General features: G+C 37.8%; 1 protein-coding gene across 2 annotated transcripts in view; it reads left to right on the forward strand.

Annotated features, from left to right (window-relative positions):
• The window catches only part of NDUFS4 (NADH:ubiquinone oxidoreductase subunit S4), a 112,657-nt gene extending 93,035 nt beyond the window's left edge, over positions 1 to 19,622 (forward strand). For both annotated transcript variants that reach the window (XM_025924192.2, XM_086678658.1), the window contains exon 5: positions 19,405 to 19,622. In XM_025924192.2, coding sequence (XP_025779977.1) covers positions 19,405 to 19,508 — 104 coding nt within the window. In that variant the 3' untranslated portion in view covers positions 19,509 to 19,622. The remainder of the gene's footprint in view (positions 1 to 19,404) is intronic.
• The last annotated feature ends 506 nt before the right edge of the window (positions 19,623 to 20,128 follow it).

Raw genomic sequence — 20,128 nt, forward strand, 5'->3', positions numbered from 1 at the left:
ATCTAGAAATAGGAGGTTAGTTTATATACTCAGGGACTATTCCAAAAATGAACAACCTATATCCTTCATCCCATTCTTAGTTTTGTTTCCCTTACTTTTAAATGGTTTTAAGAAAAGTCATGACCATCAATGTCTTTGACGTAAAAGATTGTATTGTAGAGAATGAGTACAGTGAGGAACAAGATTTCCAGATTCATTTGCTTCCTAGAAACCATTTTTAATGCCTTCTAATTATATTTCAGACTCAGGTAGTGAGTATCATCATCACAAAAGCTAATAAGGCATGCGTTTGTCACTATGCTTAGTGCTTTTCATCCTTCTCATTTGATCCTCACGCAACTCTATGAAGCATGAACAGTTATTATCCCCATTTTGTGGATCAAGGAAACTGAGGTTTTAGAGACATTAAGTAACGTTAGCTAACAAGGTCATAATACCTATAAGTGAATGAGCAAGTTTTATTTGAACACAGTCGTAGTCATTCATTTATGTATTGTCTTTAACTGCTCTTCAGCTGCAATAGTAAAGTTAAAGAGTTGTAATAGAGACCATATGGCCCCCAAAGTCTAGAAATATTTTGTTTTTGGCCATTTGCAGAAAATAGTTATTGACCCATGGTCCAAACCATTACACACACACACTGTCTGAATACCAACACCCTTTCCTCTGTGACGTTTTCTAAATCCAAAATATTCTTTATTCAGACATCGTGTAGGGCCTGTGCTTAAGAAATATGCTTCTCAACTGATAATTTAAAGTTCACAATGTAAGCACTAACATCACTGGAGCACTGACCTAGCTCTCTTTTACTGTGTCCCAATTCTTCTTCCTGCCCTTATCGCCAGGCTTGCTAGATCCTTTCTCTCATCTATAACCTGACTCATGCTGTTCCCTTTCTCATACTTATTGCTGTCAAGAACTGGGATCTAGCCTTCAAAATATAGTTGAAACATTAACTCTCTCTCGGTCCCTTTTCTTATTTTCCTTTCCCACCTCCATCTCCCACCCCCTACTGGATACACTTTCTCTCTTCCTTTTAACTCCTACAATGATTTATTCCTTTCTTACAGCTTTTATAGTACTGTTTTATATTTTTTGTGTTGCATTCCATCACACACTATTGTTGCTGGCACTGGTGGCTGGTCTGGGGATCAGTAGTTAAATAAGGCCTGTCCTTGTACTCAGACTGTTAATATTTTATCAAACTTAATATTTTATCCTGGATTATAAGCACCTACATGGGAAAAAACATCCAGTTCCACTCATCTTTTAATGTGCTCAATAAATATTGGTGAGTTTGAACTATACATTTGGATGTCTTATAAATTGTTCTCCAAATCATGTTTTAACTTTTCTGTAAATCACTTTTATTTGGCTACTTGTTATGCCTTTTATTATAATTAATTCCCTGTAACTAGAAATCTGGAGAAAGGAAATTGTAGTAGAATGATTAACAATCTCTTATATTCTGATGTGTTGGTAAAATACAACCAATGTTTTTCTAATTTGGAGCTTATTCTGAGTTTATTAATGGATAAACTTAAGTATATCCCAGTGTACTTAAGATGATGATTTCATAACGTTAGAGCTGTTTTCCAAGGTGTATGTTATTTGTTCTAAACTCTTTTTTAAGGATATAGAGGCCTAGAAGTTAATAAAACAAGACCAGATCAATCACATAGCTCTTAACTGATAGAGCCTGAGTTCCTAAATTTCAAGTGCAGTATTTTTTATACTATGCTGCTAGTAGATCTTAATCATTAGGTCAGCACTGTCCAATATGGTAGCCACATGTGTCTGTATAGCACTTGAAATGTGTCTTGTGCAAATTAAAATGTTCTGTAAGTGTAAAATATTCCCTGTATTTCAAAGACTTGGTGTTAATATTTAAGTTTTTATATTGATTATGTATTGGGGTAGGAAAAGAGGATTGAAATAAATTCTACCTCTTTTTTTTTTTTTTCCTACTATTTCTTTAGTCCTTTGTTAAAGTGGCTACTAGAAAGCTTAAAGTTATACTGGGGCACCTGGCTGGCTCAGTCAGAAGAACATGCAGCTGTTGATCTCGGGCTCATGAGTTGAAGCCCTGCATTGGGTGTAAAGATTACTTAAATAAACAAACTGAAAATTTTAGCATATATGTGATTCAACCAGATAACCTGTTTATATGCTTGCATCCCTATCCTATTGGAGTGACTATAAACATGAGCTAGTAAAAAAGGAAGAATAATCCAAAACTCACATCAGCTCCAATGTTTTGTCAATGTTGGCTTCTTAAAGGAGTGTGAATATTGCTTAGGTGATTAGATTCAGGAAAATCTGGAATGATAAAATAGTGTTCATTAGCTACTACAGAAAATCCATGTTTAGTCCCTAGAAAATACAGAACTTCATTCATATGCTCAGAAGTTTTTGTTTCATAGCCAGATTCAGAAGGTGCTTTCAATGAGAAAATTCATCTGTGGAAAATAAAAAGAGGATGATACAGGAAGTGATATACCAACCATATGCATCCATTTACATTTCTGCCATATGGACTGGGCTTGAGCCCTCTTGGTTAAGCGTCAGAAGTTATTAGAACTACTGAAGTTCTGTCTTTCAGATCAGAGGCACAATATACCTACCAGGATTCAAAGTGTGACAGACTTGTTGAACAGGTACTTTTCTCTCTCTCCATGGAACCCAGTTTAGGCACCAAAGAAGGAAGGAAGCTCTGAAAACGTGGACAGCAAAAATCAATGATGATTTAAAGAAAAAGAAAAAGAATGATGAGACTTCCCTGAATGGCCTTTCAGGCGTAAGATTTGGAAAAGTAGGATCTAGAGCAGGAGAGAAATAATCTGTTCTGAGGTAGAAAAGAGTGCATCAAGGAACTAGAAGAATCAGCTAGGGCAGAGTGAGGACATGAATTCCAGGAAATTCCAGGAAATGAGACGTAGGGGGTAGACAAGAGTCATCATGCAGAGCCTTGTAACTTGAGGTAAGCATGGGTGTAGTGGACAATCAGGCAGGATTATCTACAGAAGTCTTATATGGGAGGCTTATAGATAGATATACGCAGGAAATGTATATTATTTTCTTTTGTATCTCTTATATATAAATACAAAAAGGAAATGTTCATTCAACTTGGTCAGTTACATACTTTGCTATTCTGAAAGCTATCATAATAGTTGAGAACTTGTTAATTAACCTCCATTATATTTGCCTTATTTTAGATACTTCCTAATGTACCTATAGGACATTCAGAATTATTAATGTAGGTATAATTTCACTAACCTTGAAAAATCAAATATAATGTCATTATAACCTGTATCAAATTTTATCACTCCTTACAATCATTAAAGTTCTGGTGTTCAAAAAAAATTATATGTGATTTACATTGTTTCTATTGGACAGCACTAATCTATGGTATTTAGCAGTATACAGAATATACATTGTTATATGATGTGAAAATATTGGGGTTCGGGAACGAATAATCAAAGATTCTTGATGTCTTTGGTGCAAAAAGGTGGTTTTATTAAAGCAGGGAAATAGGACCCATGGGCAGAAATAGCTGCACTTTCAAGTTGGGAGGGGGCTCAGGATAGCATAAGCCTCTGAGGAATTTGGAAACAAGATTTCTAAGACCTTGAGGGGCTGCTGTTAGGAAAAGGTCATTTACTATTGTCTAGTAAAAACTTAAGCCTTGAGACCCTTCAGACGTGTATCAGTAGGCCTTATGCTTGGAGGATGATTGCTAACATATATCTTGGGGTTATAGAGATAAAGAAAGTTTCCAAAGAGATTTTTACAGTATCCTGGAGGTCGGGGTAATGTCAAGCTAAGGTTGCCTTTTGTTTCTAGCAAAGTATTAACATTAAGGCAGTTGAGTTCCTGGAGGAAGGTCACCCTGCCTGTCCCAAGTACTTGTCAGTGGGTTGTAAGTTTTAAGGAATTGTAATTTTTTTTCTTTTGCCTTGTTCTCCACATCAGTATACAGATTCTAAATATTTTACTTACATTCTATAGTTAATATAAGAAATAAGAAAACCTTATCCAACTTTGAGGATTTCACATTTTATATTGAAGAAATATAGTTCTATTCTTTACTCTTACCCAGTATGAAGGATAAGTAGAAATCTTATGTTACACATAATATAATGATGAAATAAAGTAGCTAAAAGAGACCAAGAGTATACCACAAAATCCCATTAATCGCCTATTTTCAGTTTCTTAACCAAATAAGGTATTGTGCAGGTTCATCTTTTTATATAAGAATATATTTCTGAGACTAAAAGAAGCTCTCTTCTTCCTGCTTTTAATAACTCCTATAACTACCACCCCCCGACCCCCGCTTCTGTTTTGCTTAGGTCTCTCTTCTTACCATACCTCACTTCTTCAAAGTTCTGTGGAATTAGGGAGTGGGAAAGGAGAAGAGACCGAATACTATTCTCCCTGTGGCTTCCCCTCTTCTTACCTTCCCCTTTGCCAAATCTTACTTCTCAACCTCCCCCAACATACACACTAAGTAAAGGAAATATAAATACCCTGGGTGTCTTGGGTTTAACCCCAGGGCCTCATCCTGAAGGTCTCCTCTTTGAGCTCAGCAAATACTCCAGAGGAACTCTTCAAAGATAACCTTTCTTTGTAAAAAGAGAAAAGAGTATCTGGGGTTTCCTCTGAAATGTAGATGAACCTTACTTTAGTTCTTTGTGTACTGAAAAGACCCACCTTTCTCACCCGTTGTGGCCTTTGTCTTTTCCTGGTGTTTCCTGAGGTGGTTGAAGGTGGGGAGGAGAAGGAAGCTGCATCACAGAGAGAGGAGGAGTAAGATAGTTGTGGAAAAATGGTCGAAGACTAGGATCTACTACCATTTACATGCTAATGAAAACCAGAAATGGCCTTTTCCCTGTTTGATCTGATTTGAAACTTTGTGACTTTCCTCTGGTAGGTCATTTTACCCCCTGTGTTTTTCTCATTGTTGTTAGCTATAAAAACTCTTTGAAATTCTCAAAATAGTGGAGGGTTTCTTTCAGGAGCAGGAGGATAGAGGATAAACTGTGAAACTGCATTATAGAAGGTAGAACAGGGGAGGAAGTAGACAGGTCGAGCCCTTGATTCAGGAAAATAAGGAGGTAGGATTTAGAATTATCCCAGAAGTAGACCCCATCAGCAAAGTCTGGACTTCCACCTAACTTAAACCTTCGAATGAGGGTCTCAACCTCACATCCACACATCTGTTAAAAGATGCCTTTGTTTTGAAAGCTAGGAATCATGACTCCTACAGATACAAAAGTTCTTGTTAAAGGATTCATTTTATCATGTGATATAAAGGAAGTAGGTAGATGTTATAACCAGTTCAAAAAGTCAAAACAGCACAAAGTATGTAGAAAAAAGGAATGCAAATAGAGACAGATGGAGGTTTTGTGGGGGAGGGGAGTTAATTAAATCACCACCAGTAGGACACAGGACATAATTTGCATATCTATCATACAATTTAAAAAGAAATAAAATAGCCAAAAGACAAGGAATTAAGCTGGAATCTGTTAACCTGGAAGGGGTAGGGAGGGCATGCTATAGATAATGCCATTTTCTACTGAAACAGAATTTGTTTCCACTCTTCCCCTTTTACGATTAAAAAAAGTATAAAGAAAGATTATGATCACAAAATGTTGGGCTAATAACCTGATTATTTATTTATGTGTAGCAAGAATGCCTAATTTGCCACAGTAGGAGAGGAAAAATAATTTTCCCTCTAACTTTCTAGGTTCTTGGTTGAGACTCCGCCCCCTAATGAAAAGATTAACAAACAAGTTTAATAACATGTATACCTCCTATATACCCAGGAACACTGAGTAATTCCAAAATGGCCATTGCCACCACCTTAAGTATTATCTCCAGCAAAAGACAAAAGATTTGGGGGGGGGGGGGCGGTGCTAGGGAGAGTGAGTTTGGAGGTTATCAGGCAAAGCACCATAAACAAGGGTTTAATTGTTATGCAGATTTAATTTCAAGACTTATCCATTGGTGAGTTTCCCAAGTTTTAGTCCTCCTCCTCTTCCTAGTACTGAGTGGGAGGCACCTTTACAAATGGAGATTTCCCTTATAAATGTAAATGTCCCTCACAAAAGGCCAATTTCTTCATTTTCAGAGATTTTACTGCTTCTGAAAAATAACAAGCTCAAAATAATCCTTATGCCAAAAAGGCATTTTTGGGGGCAGCAGTTCTGCTCTTTACCATGTAAGCTTTTCTAAGTTTGCTTTGCTGTGAAATTTTTCATAAGGAATCTCAGATTAGACTTTTCACAGCCAATAACTAGCAACCAGATTTCTTCTGTGTGATGCCTATTAATTTAGGCAAATTCTTTCTCCCTTCTCAAGGTCCCCAAAATATCCTAGGGTCCTCAGAATAAGGTTCTTTACTACCTTGGGGAACTTTGTAAGCCTGGTGCCAGGCCACTTTTCCTGGAAGGAGTTTGTAAGCATTGGCCTCATAAAGTCAACTTTAGTTCTTTTAAAGTGTCTGGTCATATCTGATTAAATGAGCATCATTGTCAAATATGTCGATTGAGGTAAAACCTTCATTGCATAACCATTGTTTACACTAATGTTCTAATAAAAAGGACATATTGAACATGTACAAATAACTGTATTACCATGAATATAAGAATATTTAATAAGAGTTCCCAAATTCTGTAGGGGTCATTCAGAGAGACTCCTGTCATTTAAGAATGATATAAATTTTAGTTTACAAAACAGAGTCTACTAAATTGTAGATACCTCAGAAGAAAGGGAAAGGACTTCCTTAAATGTCCAGAAAATAGAACATTTTAGGCCCTATCAGTGCATTCAGTCCTATATAGTTAATTTTTGTTTCACTGGATCATTAATTTATCTGGTGCTCAACTAGAGTTCTGGAAATGTTGACTTAGTCCACTGGTCTGGTCTTATAACTATTTATGTCATCAGAAGCCTAAAGCCAGGAATAACAGTCCTTCACAGAGCTCTGAGGCAGTCTCTCTTTGTTGAAGACAAAGCACTCAGGCCTGTAACTGATTTCAGGAGCTTTCAGGGAAGCATCAGAGTAAAACAAAACAATCTATCCATAAATGATAAAAGACTTAAGATGGCCGTAGTTAACATTACTGGTAAATTTCAGAAGTGAAATATTTGTAACAAGGGTAACGCAACTTAAAGTCATACCAAAAATGTTGTAGACAAAATATCTGTAAACAATATTAAAGACTCTTTTCAAAGAAGACAGTGAATGTGCATCTAATTTATAAAAATGGATGAACATAATACTTCCAGAGAAATATAATAATCCTGAGATATATTTCCTGAATGCACCAAACATTATAGTAAGAATAAAGCAAAAGTATATCAAGAAAATCAAGTAAAGAGATTCAGTAAGTCTGGGGTAGGTCCTAAGCATTTGTGTATTAATAAAACACCATTGATAAGTGATAGGATTCCTGATTTACATATACTAACCTTAGGAGATAGGATTTCCAAACTAAGGAAGATGCAACAAAGTTGTTATTATTATTTCTTTAATGTTTATTTTTGAGAGACAGAGTGTCAGTGGGGCAGGGGCATAGAGGGAGACACAGAATAGGAAGCAGGCTCCAGGCTCTGAGCTGTCAGCACCAGACCCTGATGTGGGTCTCAAACTCATGAACTGCAAGGTCATGACCTGGGCCTAAGTGGGATGCTTAGCCGACTAAGCCACCATGTGCCCCCCGCCCCCACAAGTTGCTATTTTTAAAGAAAACTGAAATTGTGTCTGATAAGTAACACAGCATGGACAGTGAGGGCACTGAGAACCTATACTTAGCATATAGCATAAATTTGTGAAATATTTATATTAATAATATTTTACCCATACACATTTAACCTCAGGAGGGTTAAGCATCTCTTCTGACTTGATAATTCTTGTAATGCTACTCATCAATAATAACGTGTCAAATAAACCTAGTTATTTCCTCTCTTTTCACAAGGTTGAAAGAATACGTCTTTGTGATCTTCCAGAGGCCCTCTGGGGAATCTCAAAGATAGTTTTAGGTACAAAGATAATCTGAATGTTTTAGTTTACATTTAGGCTTTTTTATTTTGAGGAGGCAAAAAACAAAATGTAGATTTGCACACTTAGGATAGGAATAGGATCATGGGTGCCAGACAAACAATACTTGGCTGCTCACTTCATAGTGAGGATAAAACTTACAAACATAAGCGCGCCTGGGTGGCTCAGTCGGTTAGGCATCTGACTTCAGCTCAGGTCACCATCTCCTGGTTGGTGGGTTCGAGCCCCAGGTTGGGCTCTGTGCTGACAACTCAGAGCCTGGAGCCTGCTTCAGATTCTGTGTTTTCCTCTCTTTCGCGCACGCTCTCTCTCTCTCTCTCTCTCTCTCAAAAGTAAATAAACATTAAAAAAACCTTACAAACATAAAAGATAACGTAGCTGTAAAAAACCTGAGCTCTCACAGAAGTCATCAAGGACCTAAAGCATATAGGATTCATATGTGTAAAACATATAAAGTTATTGTGGTAAACCACAGAACCTTTGAAATCTAGACAGATGAGACAAAAAAGAATTAACCCTTCATGTTGAGGCAGGGAACAGTGAACTAATGAAATAAGCCTACCAAAACTTAGCAAACTTTGTGAAGATTGTAAACGTTTCATAGCTTTTCAGACTTATTTTTTAGACATGTAAGGCAAATAAAAGTGGGTTTTGTTTTGTTTTGTTTTACAAATCTTATATAACTTTCTGTATTCATTCAGGTTATGTCCTTCACCATTTTCTTTCTCATTCTAGAACAGTTATTTACTTTAGGACCTAACTGTGAGGGGACCGGATCAGATGGGGAGGTCATCAAATGTGGGGCAACCCAATCAGGCAGAGGCCAGTGGTGCAAGCGGTGTAAGAATTCACCCAAGGCAGAACAGAAGTTTATTGAATACACTTCAAGGGAGCAGCAGGCAGGACAGCGAAGGAGAGACTGTCTCCTAGGCGGTGGTGGTGAGGGGCCACAGTTACAGGACAGAGTGAAGGAATATAGAATTTTCCCTTTTTTGGTAATCTTCAGAACTGTGCCTGGTTGTAATTGGTCAGTTAGGGCCTGTGGCTATTTAGATGCGGGTCACTTAGGGAGCCTGTTTGCATTCAGCCCTGTGGTAGCTGTGGGCTGTTTTGCCTTGATCAGGTTTCCAGTGTTCAAGTTGGTTGCCCAAAAGCAGCCTCTATACTAACTGTTCTCTTTTTCCATTGGTAAACAGAAACACATCTCATTACCTTGCATACCAAGTTGCAACTCTGCCACTTCCGCTCCTAGTAGAATTTGATTAATGTATATTAATTGTATCTTTTAATGAAAGTTACTTGGATTTCATAGAGAAAACTGAGAGATCATTGAAAACTGTTACACACCAATATTTTTGTAAACTAGCAAAACGTAGAAATTCACATAACAACGAGCCACCTAGGTGCCCCTGGAAGTTAAGTTTCAATGTGGCATACTACAAAACTATTACTGTTAAAATTACCAGAATAATGAATCATTTTGGATAAACACAGATTTATATGTTTTAGGATTATAAACATTAAGCAGAAGTAATACTAGCTTATTTTATCAGTAAATTTATATAAGCTCACAAAGAATATATCGAGGTAGAATAAAGATCTATGTGTTATATTTAACACTATTAAAGAAAACATAGCTTCTTTTATTAAATCAAAATTATTAAATTTGTCTTGTTTGCCAAAGATTCATCAATGTATTTTTTTTTTAATTTTTTTTTATTCTCTACACCCAACATGGGGCTGAAACTCACAACCCAGAGATCGAGGCTGACACGCTCTTCCAACCAAGCCAGCCAGGCACCGAAGATTCACCTATGTTAATCTAAACTTGAATTCTTAAACAAACGTTCCTTAGGTCTTCAGGGGCACCTGGGTGGCCCAGTCAGTTAAGCACCCAACTCTTGATTTCAGCTCAAGTCACAGTCTCACAGCTCAGGAGTTTGAGCCCTCATTTGGGCTCTGTGCTGATGTTGTGGATGGAGCCTGCTTGGGATTCTTTTTCTCCCTCTCTCTGTGCTGCATGTGGTCTCTTTCACATAAATTGGGGGGGGGGGGGAAGAATTTTTAAAATCTAGCACATTAAGACTATTTAGAAGTTGAATTTCCGGGGCGCCTGGGTGGTGCAGTCGGTTAAGCATCCGACTTCAGCCAGGTCATGATCTCGCGGTCTGTGAGTTCGAGCCCCGCGTCAGGCTCTGGGCTGATGGCTCAGAGCCTGGAGCCTATTTCCGATTCTGTGTCTCCCTCTCTCTCTGCCCCTCCCACATTCATGCTCTGTCTCTCTCTGTCCCAAAAATAAATAAACGTTGAAAAAAAAAATTAAAAAAAAAAAAGTTGAATTTCCTTGTTTTCTAAGAATTTTAAGAATTCTTTTATTTTTGTTCTTGAGAGAGAGAGAGAGAGAGAGAGAGAGCAAGCAGGGGAGGGGCAGAGGGGTGGGGACAGGTAGAGGATTCAGAAGTGAACTCTGCACTGACAGCAGAGAGCCTGATGCTGGGCTCGAAGTCAGGAACTACTCAGGAACCATGAGGTCATGACCTGAGCCAAAGTCGGAAGCTTAACTGACTGAGCCACCCAGGTGCCCCAAGATTTTTAGGAATACTTATACAAGCACTTATTTTTCTTTATAAGCCAATCAGAACAGAGCCTCTAAAAGAGATTTTTGTAATCTAATTCATTAATATCATGTAGAGGTAGAAAAACATTACCCACACATATGAGAGGTAAAGGCCCTTCTGAATTAATAGACATGTAGACAGACTAATAGTCACAGAGAGCTTACAACTTCAGTTCTAAAATTTCAGTCGTGGTTTAACAGTTAACAGAATTATGAAATTCACTAGTCCATACTAAAGAGCTGTTCTCTTCTAAGTGAGTGTAAATTCTTCATTTGTTTGAGTCAAATAAACCTCAAAGACCAACAAACCAGATTTTCTGTCTTTTCTCCCCCTATTTAAAATGAGAATAGAGGAGCACGTAGGTGGCTCACTCAAACTTTCTACTCTTGATTTTGGCTCAGGTCAGGATCTCCTGGTTCTTCAGTTCTTGGCTGACAGAGGGGAGGGAACCTGCTTGGGATTCTCTGTCTCCTCTGTCTCTGCCCCTCCCACTCATGCTTGCAAGCTCATAAACAAACAAACAAATAAATAAATAAAATGAGAATAGATCTCTAAAGCCATTAATTCACTTAAGGGAATCATCAAATAATTAGACCATAAAACCAATTTCCAAACATAGTAGAGAGCAAAGTTAAGATTAGAAAAATGGAGAATCAGCAAAGTTCTCTTGTATTTACCAAGAAAAGACATACCTGCGCTTAAAATAAGGCACGCAACTTCTGGTGTTTTGGTTGGTGGATCTATTATTAGGTGTCTCAATGGGACCTCCAAAATTGTTAAAAGAATTTCCTGAAAAAGATAAAATCATGACTCTAATATAGATATAAATGAACATTTTTAAAATTTATTTAAATTTATTTAAATTTATTTTAGTCATGAAATAAGGGAGCCAGGCAGATATTGTAACCAATTCAAAGGAAAAATCAATATGGCACAAATTTATTTTTTTTCAACGTTTTTTTTTTTTTTTTTTTTTTTTTTTTTTATTTTTGGGACAGAGAGAGACAGAGCATGAACGGGGGAGGGGCAGAGAGAGAGGGAGACACAGAATCGGAAACAGGCTCCAGGCTCTGAGCCATCAGCCCAGAGCCTGACGCGGGGCTCGAACTCACGGACCGCGAGATCGTGACCTGGCTGAAGTCGGATGCTTAACCGACTGCGCCACCCAGGCGCCCCAATATGGCACAAATTTGTATAAAGGAAATTTGAGATGAATTACAAATGGAAAGACTTTTTTTTTTTCAGAGGGGGTAGGGTGGAGTCACCAGACAGAATTTATGTATCTATTACAGTTGGTTCTCATTATTCATGATAGTTATGATCTATAAAGTCCCAACAAACACTAAATTAGCAAATACGGAAATACTGCTCCTAGGAAAATACAAAGTTAAATTCCTGCAAGCCCCTGATCGCACTACTTTGTTAGCCAAGCAATATGTAACCTTTTTAAAATGTGATTCCATTCAGATGTTTAAAAACACCTAATTTAGGGGCGCCTGGGTGGCGCAGTCGGTTAAGCGTCCGACTTCAGCCAGGTCACGATCTCGCGGTCCGTGAGTTCGAGCCCCGCGTCAGGCTCTGGGCTGATGGCTCAGAGCCTGGAGCCTGTTTCCGATTCTGTGTCTCCCTCTCTCTCTGCCCCTCCGCCGTTCATGCTCTGTCTCTCTCTGTCCCCAAAATAAATAAACGTTGAAAAAAAAAAAAATTTTAAAAACACCTAATTTAATGTATATTGTTGATTCATGTACATTTGAACTCATAGCCAACAGCACTTGTAACTTATGCCTGAGTGAATCTTGCCCGATACACATACTGGCATATCAGAACCTTTTTGTGCTTAGGAACACTAGAAAGCACTGAAGCACTATACTTGTGGGGCCATTTTAAACAGCAAAATCCTCAAGGAAAAAAATACAAACAATGTGGCTGTAAATAGAACACGAAAAGGACACTTGTTTACAATATGAGGTTGGAAACAAGAAGGCACAGAACATTACCTTACTTGACCTCAGCTGGAAACATGTATGTTGGGTGAATCTAATTTTAAAGGTCTGTGCATGTCACTAATGACCATGAAAGCATCATGAATATTGATTTGGGGGTTACAAGTAAATTTTAGTGAGTAGGCAAATTCACAAATACAGAATCCACAAATTATGAGGACTGTTTGTACCTACATTTTACAGGGTTTCAGAATAACTCAAAGACCATGATCAGGGCTGAGATCTGGTATACTATAGATACTACATTATTTTCTGGTGAAGCCCAGTTTTTTTCTACATAACTCTTTCTTCTCAGTCCCCAGTCGTAGGTACTGGCTGTCTTGTAGCCTGGGAAGTATTCAGCTTGACTCCTGACCTGTTGAGGCACCTGAGAGACAAAGATAGACATGTTGGAGGGGGTGGGGGAGAGATACTTAGATTTCCTGTTGGAGGTCTGAAATAATTTTTCTCTTGGCAGTCGTGTTATATATACATGGTGGCTTAGTGAGGTGCCTAGTGTAATATGGGATTTGGAAATTCCTGTGCACAGACTATACCCAAACCAATTACATTAACATCTCATTGATTTTTGGACATTTACCACCGTTATATAGTTTCTTTTTCTAGAAAAAATGTGTTCTCAATTTCTAATGACTGATTTTCACATGTACTTTTGGAACACAAACCAGTTTGTTTTGTGGCAAATTCTGAATAATGTGGTTCCAATTACTGCTTTGAAAATAAAAATAATACTGTAGAGCAACTATATTATTTGAAAAGATAAAATTTAAGGGGGTCATTGACTATCACATCAAAGGTGGGATTTTATTTTGAGGTGTTGCAGCTGTGGCAGGTGTAGGGTGTTACTAATCTAATAAATATTTCAGGTGCCTCACATTTTTACCTTATTTGCTTGTTTAAGTTCATATAATTTTTGTGGACAGAATTGCTTTGCTAGTGTATCCCAACGTTATTTCTCCTCCATGATATTTTCTAAAAGAAGATCTAAGATACTTTCAAATTAATCTGAACTCCCCCGCCCCCCAAATATTTATTAGGTACTAGGGAATTTCAAAGTAGAGGGACTTTTAAAGTGAAATTCCTCAAAGGCTATCAACCCCCTCCTCTTTTAAATTATATTTGAAAAGTTTATGCTTTGCTTTTACTCAGGCATAATATGGGTACATAGCCTGGTGAGGAACTTTGAAACCTTCCAAGTATCAACATACCTTCTTTGGCTTCCCAAAGCCTTTGCTATTCTCATCCCATGCCTCTGTTAGCAATGACCGCCAGTTATGTCAGTTTGTGCCAAATTATGTTGTGCTTCTTGCTTTGCACACAAATGGACAGTAGGAAAAATCATTAAACTCTTCACTTCCGAACTAATGTCAGGGTTTGAGATTAGATTGTTACAGGTGAAAGACATTTTATAGGGCTTGAACCAAAGTTATTAGAGGTAACATATTTCACAAGCAATAAAAGCACCGATGAATAGTTTGCATTACTGGACCATAAATAAAATGGTTCTGTAAATAAAACTGAATGGAATTTTTATGTCTCATACATAGAATTCACAAGTTAATTGTTGTGGTCTGGTTTTGTTCAGAGGCCTTATGTGGTTGGCTTTTGAGTTTGGGGCCTTGGGCTTTTTTAGGTACATTTGAAAGATTACCCAAACATTCATATCATAGGAAGTAGAGTATCCCAACCACTGCCTGGAGATCAACAAAATAAGTGGGCATATTTCCAAAAAAGAAATTAAGCATGAGATATTACAGGTCACATTTTATGTTTACTGGAGTATTTGCCAGAGGTACTTCTCTGATACTAGGGCTTAAAGATGAAAATGTCTTTGTGAAAGCATTCCTGTGTGTAAAACAGCAAAGGGAGTCAGCTTCTCATCATTTAGGTGCTGGTGGTTGGATTTGTGGTTAATCCGTGCCATATGGCTGCTCTCCTCAGTGGGAAGTGACGGCAGCCCTAGGAGCTTACCCCATCCCTGGGGCAGCTGCTTTGGACTCAGTTGCTTTGATCATCTTCTGTTGCACAGCTGGGAAGAGTAAGGAGTGGTTTTCAGTGTCCGAATGGAACAACATATTGGGACCACTGTCATAGATAGACTACATCTTCATTTTGAATAAGCATTCTTCAGATAGTGCAGGTGTTTTCACTTCCATGATCTCATTCAGAAACTCAAGTTTGAGTTCTTTAAAAAAAAAAACTGAGTATTGAAAAGCAAATTCCTACCGAAATTTAAACATTTCACGAATAAAATTCCATTCTTAAATTTTTACGTCCTATTTCTTGCAAGTTATATTATGTTCTGTTTGTTGTTCTTTCTTTTCAAGAACTTTCAAAAAGGAGGTAGAAAAGGAGCATAATTCATGTACCTTACCCATTAAGTACAAACGTTTAATGCCCTTTCAAGTGTGGTGTTATTCTTATGGTTATCTTTTAAGCTGCGCCTTACTGCTTGCTCCAGTAGCCTTCATATTATCACAATATTATAATAAATAACTTGGGAAAGATTCTCATATGAAGTATAGTGGAACCAGTAAATTTGTTGATCCAGGCATTATAAGGTAAACACGGGAGAAGGATGCTTGCAAATGTGGTCAGACTCTTGATAGAGTTCCCCAAAAAAGAGCAAATTTTCATCACAGCATCAGATCTATATCTTCTCCATGATGGATAGAAAATCCAAAAGGAGATTTATGTAGACTCTTACTTGAGTTTCAGTCTCTTGTGAGTTATCATTAGATTTCCTCCAACCCTTTCCTTTTACTTAATCAGAGAAGCTTAGTTGCTTGTGCATCTTTGAGAACAAAATTACTTCCCCAGAAAAATGTGAGAACAGACTTTTTCCCCTGTATATCCTAACATCACAGGTGGCTGTGGTAGAGTAATAACATAGAGATGGACTCTGTTAGCAAATGCTGGTTTCTTCCATGTGTGTTTTTGTTTGTTTTCCCAGGGTGTTTTGCCCATCCACATTCCAATCCCTATAATGATACTTCTGTTTATTGTTGTTATCACCATCAACAGCAACTATAATCTGGCTCACAGTTTCTAAGAGCCAGGTCACTCCTTAGTTACCAGGAGAAAACCCAAACCAGTTGTTCTTTCATGTGTACAAAATCCCAGTCTTCTCACATTGCAGTGACCCTAACAGCATTTTGAGACTCCATGAACGAAACAGATAATAGAGCTATGTCTGCATTCTGATGCATTAAAAAAAATTTTTTTCTCCCTGAAGGTTGAAAGATTAACCGTGTAAATGAGAGAGTAATTATCAGGTATCTGTCCGTGTATAATAATGTCTTTATTGGACTGGAGAGTGTGTTGGGAAGAGGCAGTGGGGAGGGGGACAGAGTAGGGAGCATCGGGACTCTCACCCATCACTTGGCAAGAAGAGATCATGGAGGCCTTGGGTAGGTGACTTACCAACAGTCCATGTAATCAGACAATTCTCTAGAAACCTTTTCCTTTCTCCACAACTTGGGTGGCTATGGAGGGACATGTATGAGGGACATAGACTTTCCAGGCATTCTTGAAACAGTCTTTTCAACACATTTCTAAAAATCAAGAGGGAAAAATATCACAAAATCACAAAGATTGAAAGGAAATGGGTGTGAAATAGATAAAAATTGCAATTATAAGATGCTTCTAAAGAAAAGGTTTTGTTTATGAGGTGGTTGGGTGCATAGTTTTAAAGTCAACCTCAGTGAAAACTGTGGCTTTGCCACTTAGCCGTGTGGCTTTATGCTGCTTATTTGTCTTCCCTGTGTTTTATTTTTCCTCATGATCAAATACAAAATTGGGGTGTATATATAATGCCTAATCAACCTATGATCTCAGTTTTAAAACTCTATAAAAATACATTGAAAGCACTTAGCACAGGATTTTGAATACCAGGGACACTCACTCCTGCCTCCAGGCCTTTGTACTTGTTCTTTTTGCTTGCAAGCTCTTTCCCAGACCTCCACCTCTTACTCTCCGACCTCCTTCAGGTCTTCAGTCACATGTGACCTTCTCAAGGAGGGAGGTCTTCCCTGTCCACCCTCTCTAAAGTGTTTTCTCTTTAGTGCTTGTTAGCATATAATATGTATTTTTTTATCTTAGTTATTACTGTATTAGCACCTAATATACTGTGCATGTATTAATTTCTCTTCTACTAACTTAAAGAAGTTTGGGAGTTTATTCACTGCTTTACCTTTGGTGTCTAAACAGTCCCTGACACAGAGTATGCAATCATTAAATGAATAGCAAATGCTGAGTAAATATCATTATACCTGCTGTATTGAATTGAGTATTTTTTATAGTTCACAGCATCATTTGCTAGCTAATGTAGGAGGTGCTTGAGAAGTTTATAATGTTAAAGTTATGCTCAGTTTACAGTATTAATTTGCTTACAAAATTCCTTTCTATAGTTAATTCAAAATTATTAGGTTCCAGTGTGATGAAAGTTTTATTTACATTAATACTTCATATAGAAAATGTGTAGCTACAAACTGGCAGGTAAATCTGAGAGAGAAAGAATAGCTGAACATTTATCATGTGCTTGCTGTAAACACAAGAGACACAGTATTAGTTAAGGCACAGGCTCCAGAATCAGGTTGTCTTTGTTCAAATCTTCATTCTGTCCCTTCCTGAGTGAGCTTGTGCTGGTTACCTAACCACTCTGTGCCTCAGTTTCCTCAGTTATATAAAGAACATAATATTAATTCATATAAAAGTTTTAGAAAAGTACCTTTTTCATAGAATCAGTAAATGATTAAGTGCCAGGTGTTTTCTGAGCACTTCACATGAGTAAGTTTGTTTAAACCTCATGACAAGGTATGAGGTAGGTACTATTCTTAGGCCCCTTAGTACATTTTTTGAAATGCAAATAGCTACTTGTTAATGTTCAGATCCTCTTAAAGTAAGACCTAGCTTTTTTTTTTTTTTCCTGTTTTAGTACATTAAAAAGTACTCAAAACTTTACCCTATGAAAGTAAGGTTACGTTTAAGCAAGTGAATCAATATTTTGTGTCCTGGATTTTGAGGTTTCATTTGTATGTGTATTTTTATTTTTTTTTTATTTTTTTTTTCAACGTTTATTTATTTTTGGGACAGAGAGAGACAGAGCATGAACGGGGGAGGGGCAGAGAGAGAGGGAGACACAGAATCGGAAACAGGCTCCAGGCTCTGAGCCATCAGCCCAGAGCCTGACGCGGGGCTCGAACTCGCGGATCGCGAGATCGTGACCTGGCTGAAGTCGGACGCTTAACCGACTGCGCCACCCAGGCGCCCCTGTATGTGTATTTTTAAAGAGAGAGCAAAAGCAGGGAAGGGGGCAAGAGGCGGGGGGGGGGGGGGGGGGGGGGCGGAGGGAGGGAGGGAGGGAAATCTTAAGCAGGCTCCATGCTCAGCGCACAGCACAACAACCAGCCCTACGACCCTGGGATCATGATGTGAGCTGAAATCAAGAGTCAGATAGATGCTCAACTGACTGAGCCACCCAGGTGCCCCTCATTTGTATTTTTAAACCATTTGTTACATTTGCTTTCCTGCTTCTCAGTTTCCTTATAGCACGTAGACTTTCATGGAAGATGGAGTTCTAGCAGTGGAATTATTAATTATTTCCTCTTTTTGGACACTGAAATAGGCAATAGTAGTAATATACTTTGATGACTTGATTTTCATAGGCTTCACTTTTGTGGCAAAATTGCATTCTAAGGGGCTATTGAATGAAAGCTTTGTGGCAGCAAATTCTATACTCACCAAGAGGCACTAGAACTCATGACTCACAAGATCAACAAGTTTACTTAATTAGACCTGTATTATTCAGTTTGGGCATTTTATACATGGCTACATGATTCAGCCATGGATCACATGTTTCAAGAGGAGTTATTTGAAAAAAGCCCTCAGATAGAATAAATTACAGGTATGGAAAATGAATCTTATGAAGTAAAAGAGGTTTCTCAGACTAGGGAATAGAAAGATGACTTAATTACATCTTCAAGAAGGAGCATGTTGAATAGTTGTTCTCCATACCTTAGAAGAACTGAAGAATTGGGCTCACAGCAGAAAACATGGAAGTAAACAGTCCCAGCCCCCTACCAGAGATTCTGATCCAATGGGCCTTTGGTGAGGGCAGAAATTGTGCATTGTTATCAGGTATGTCCCTGGGATTCTAAATAGATAGCACTTGAAGCAAATGCTGAAATTTTTTTTGTATTTAATCAGTAGCCTGTCAAAGTCCAGAGAACTGAAGCAAGTAATCTTTTATGGTCTGCTGCAACTATGTCATTTGTATAAATAAGTATATAACTATGTTTCCTGTATTGCTTCCAGTGAGATCCAAACTGTTGTAAAGGCACTAGTTTTTAGAAAACAGTGAAACAGGTTATATTGCTTAATGCTCCCTACTGCAGTTATTAAGTCACATGTTAAATGACTTAAATGTTGGAGAAATGGAAAATTTTATGCGAATATGTAACCATTGATAATTGAATTAGGAATATTGAGCAAGGAGAAGTCAAATCATGGGTCACACTTTTGAGATATGGTAAATCATCTTCAGACAATATATTGGACCCTCTTATCGCACAGGATTATAAGGGAACACATTACTAAGTTTATTTCAGGTTGCTGAACTGCACTCCTGATAAACATTAAATTTATGAAAGTTAGCTTCTGCTTGCTGTGCTCTTGAGGTATCCTCTTTAATTGTTTCTCTGGGTTTGTTTTTGTTTTCTAGGGTGGAGCTATGACATTGAAGAGAAGAAGGTTCCAAAACCCAAGTCCAAGTCTTACGGTGCAAATTTTTCTTGGAACAAAAGAACAAGAGTATCCACAAAATAGGTTGGCACTGACTATATTTCTGTGCTTGACTGTGAATAAAGTCAGCTGTGCAGTATTTATAGTCCATGTATAATACATTTCTTAATCTCCTAATAAATTCGACCTTTAATCACAGATACATTTTGTGGTGTCTATTTTAAATGTTGGTTTTAAGTCTCAAAGTGAATATATTTCCTATATATAGTGGAGATTTGAGCTGATCATACTTCTAGGTAATTTCAGTATTTAACATCTATTAAAAAGAATGCTTGAAATCAACAGCAACATTTGAGTTTTACACTTGGTTCTTTATAGCCATTCTCAAGTTAATAGTGCTTATAATGGTCTCCTGGGTGGCTCAGTTGGTTAATCATCCGACTTCAGCTCAGGTCATGATCTCACAGTTTGTGAGTTCAAGCCCTGCTCCAGGCTCCACACTCTCTGCCTCTTGCTCACTCACACTCTGTCAAAAATAAATAAAATTTTATAAAATAGAATTAAATAGTTAAAAATTATTTTAATGTTTATGTATTTTTGAGAGACAGCAAACAGGAAGGGGCAGAGAGAGACACAGAATCAGAAGCAGGCTCCAGGCTCTGAGCTATCAGCACAGAGTCCAATGTAGGTCTCGAACCCGTGAA

Source organism: Puma concolor, chromosome A1 (genome assembly GCF_028749965.1).
Source record: "Puma concolor isolate L17-30 chromosome A1, mPumCon1.1.hap2, whole genome shotgun sequence".
NCBI classification, from domain to species: Eukaryota; Metazoa; Chordata; class Mammalia; order Carnivora; family Felidae; genus Puma; species Puma concolor.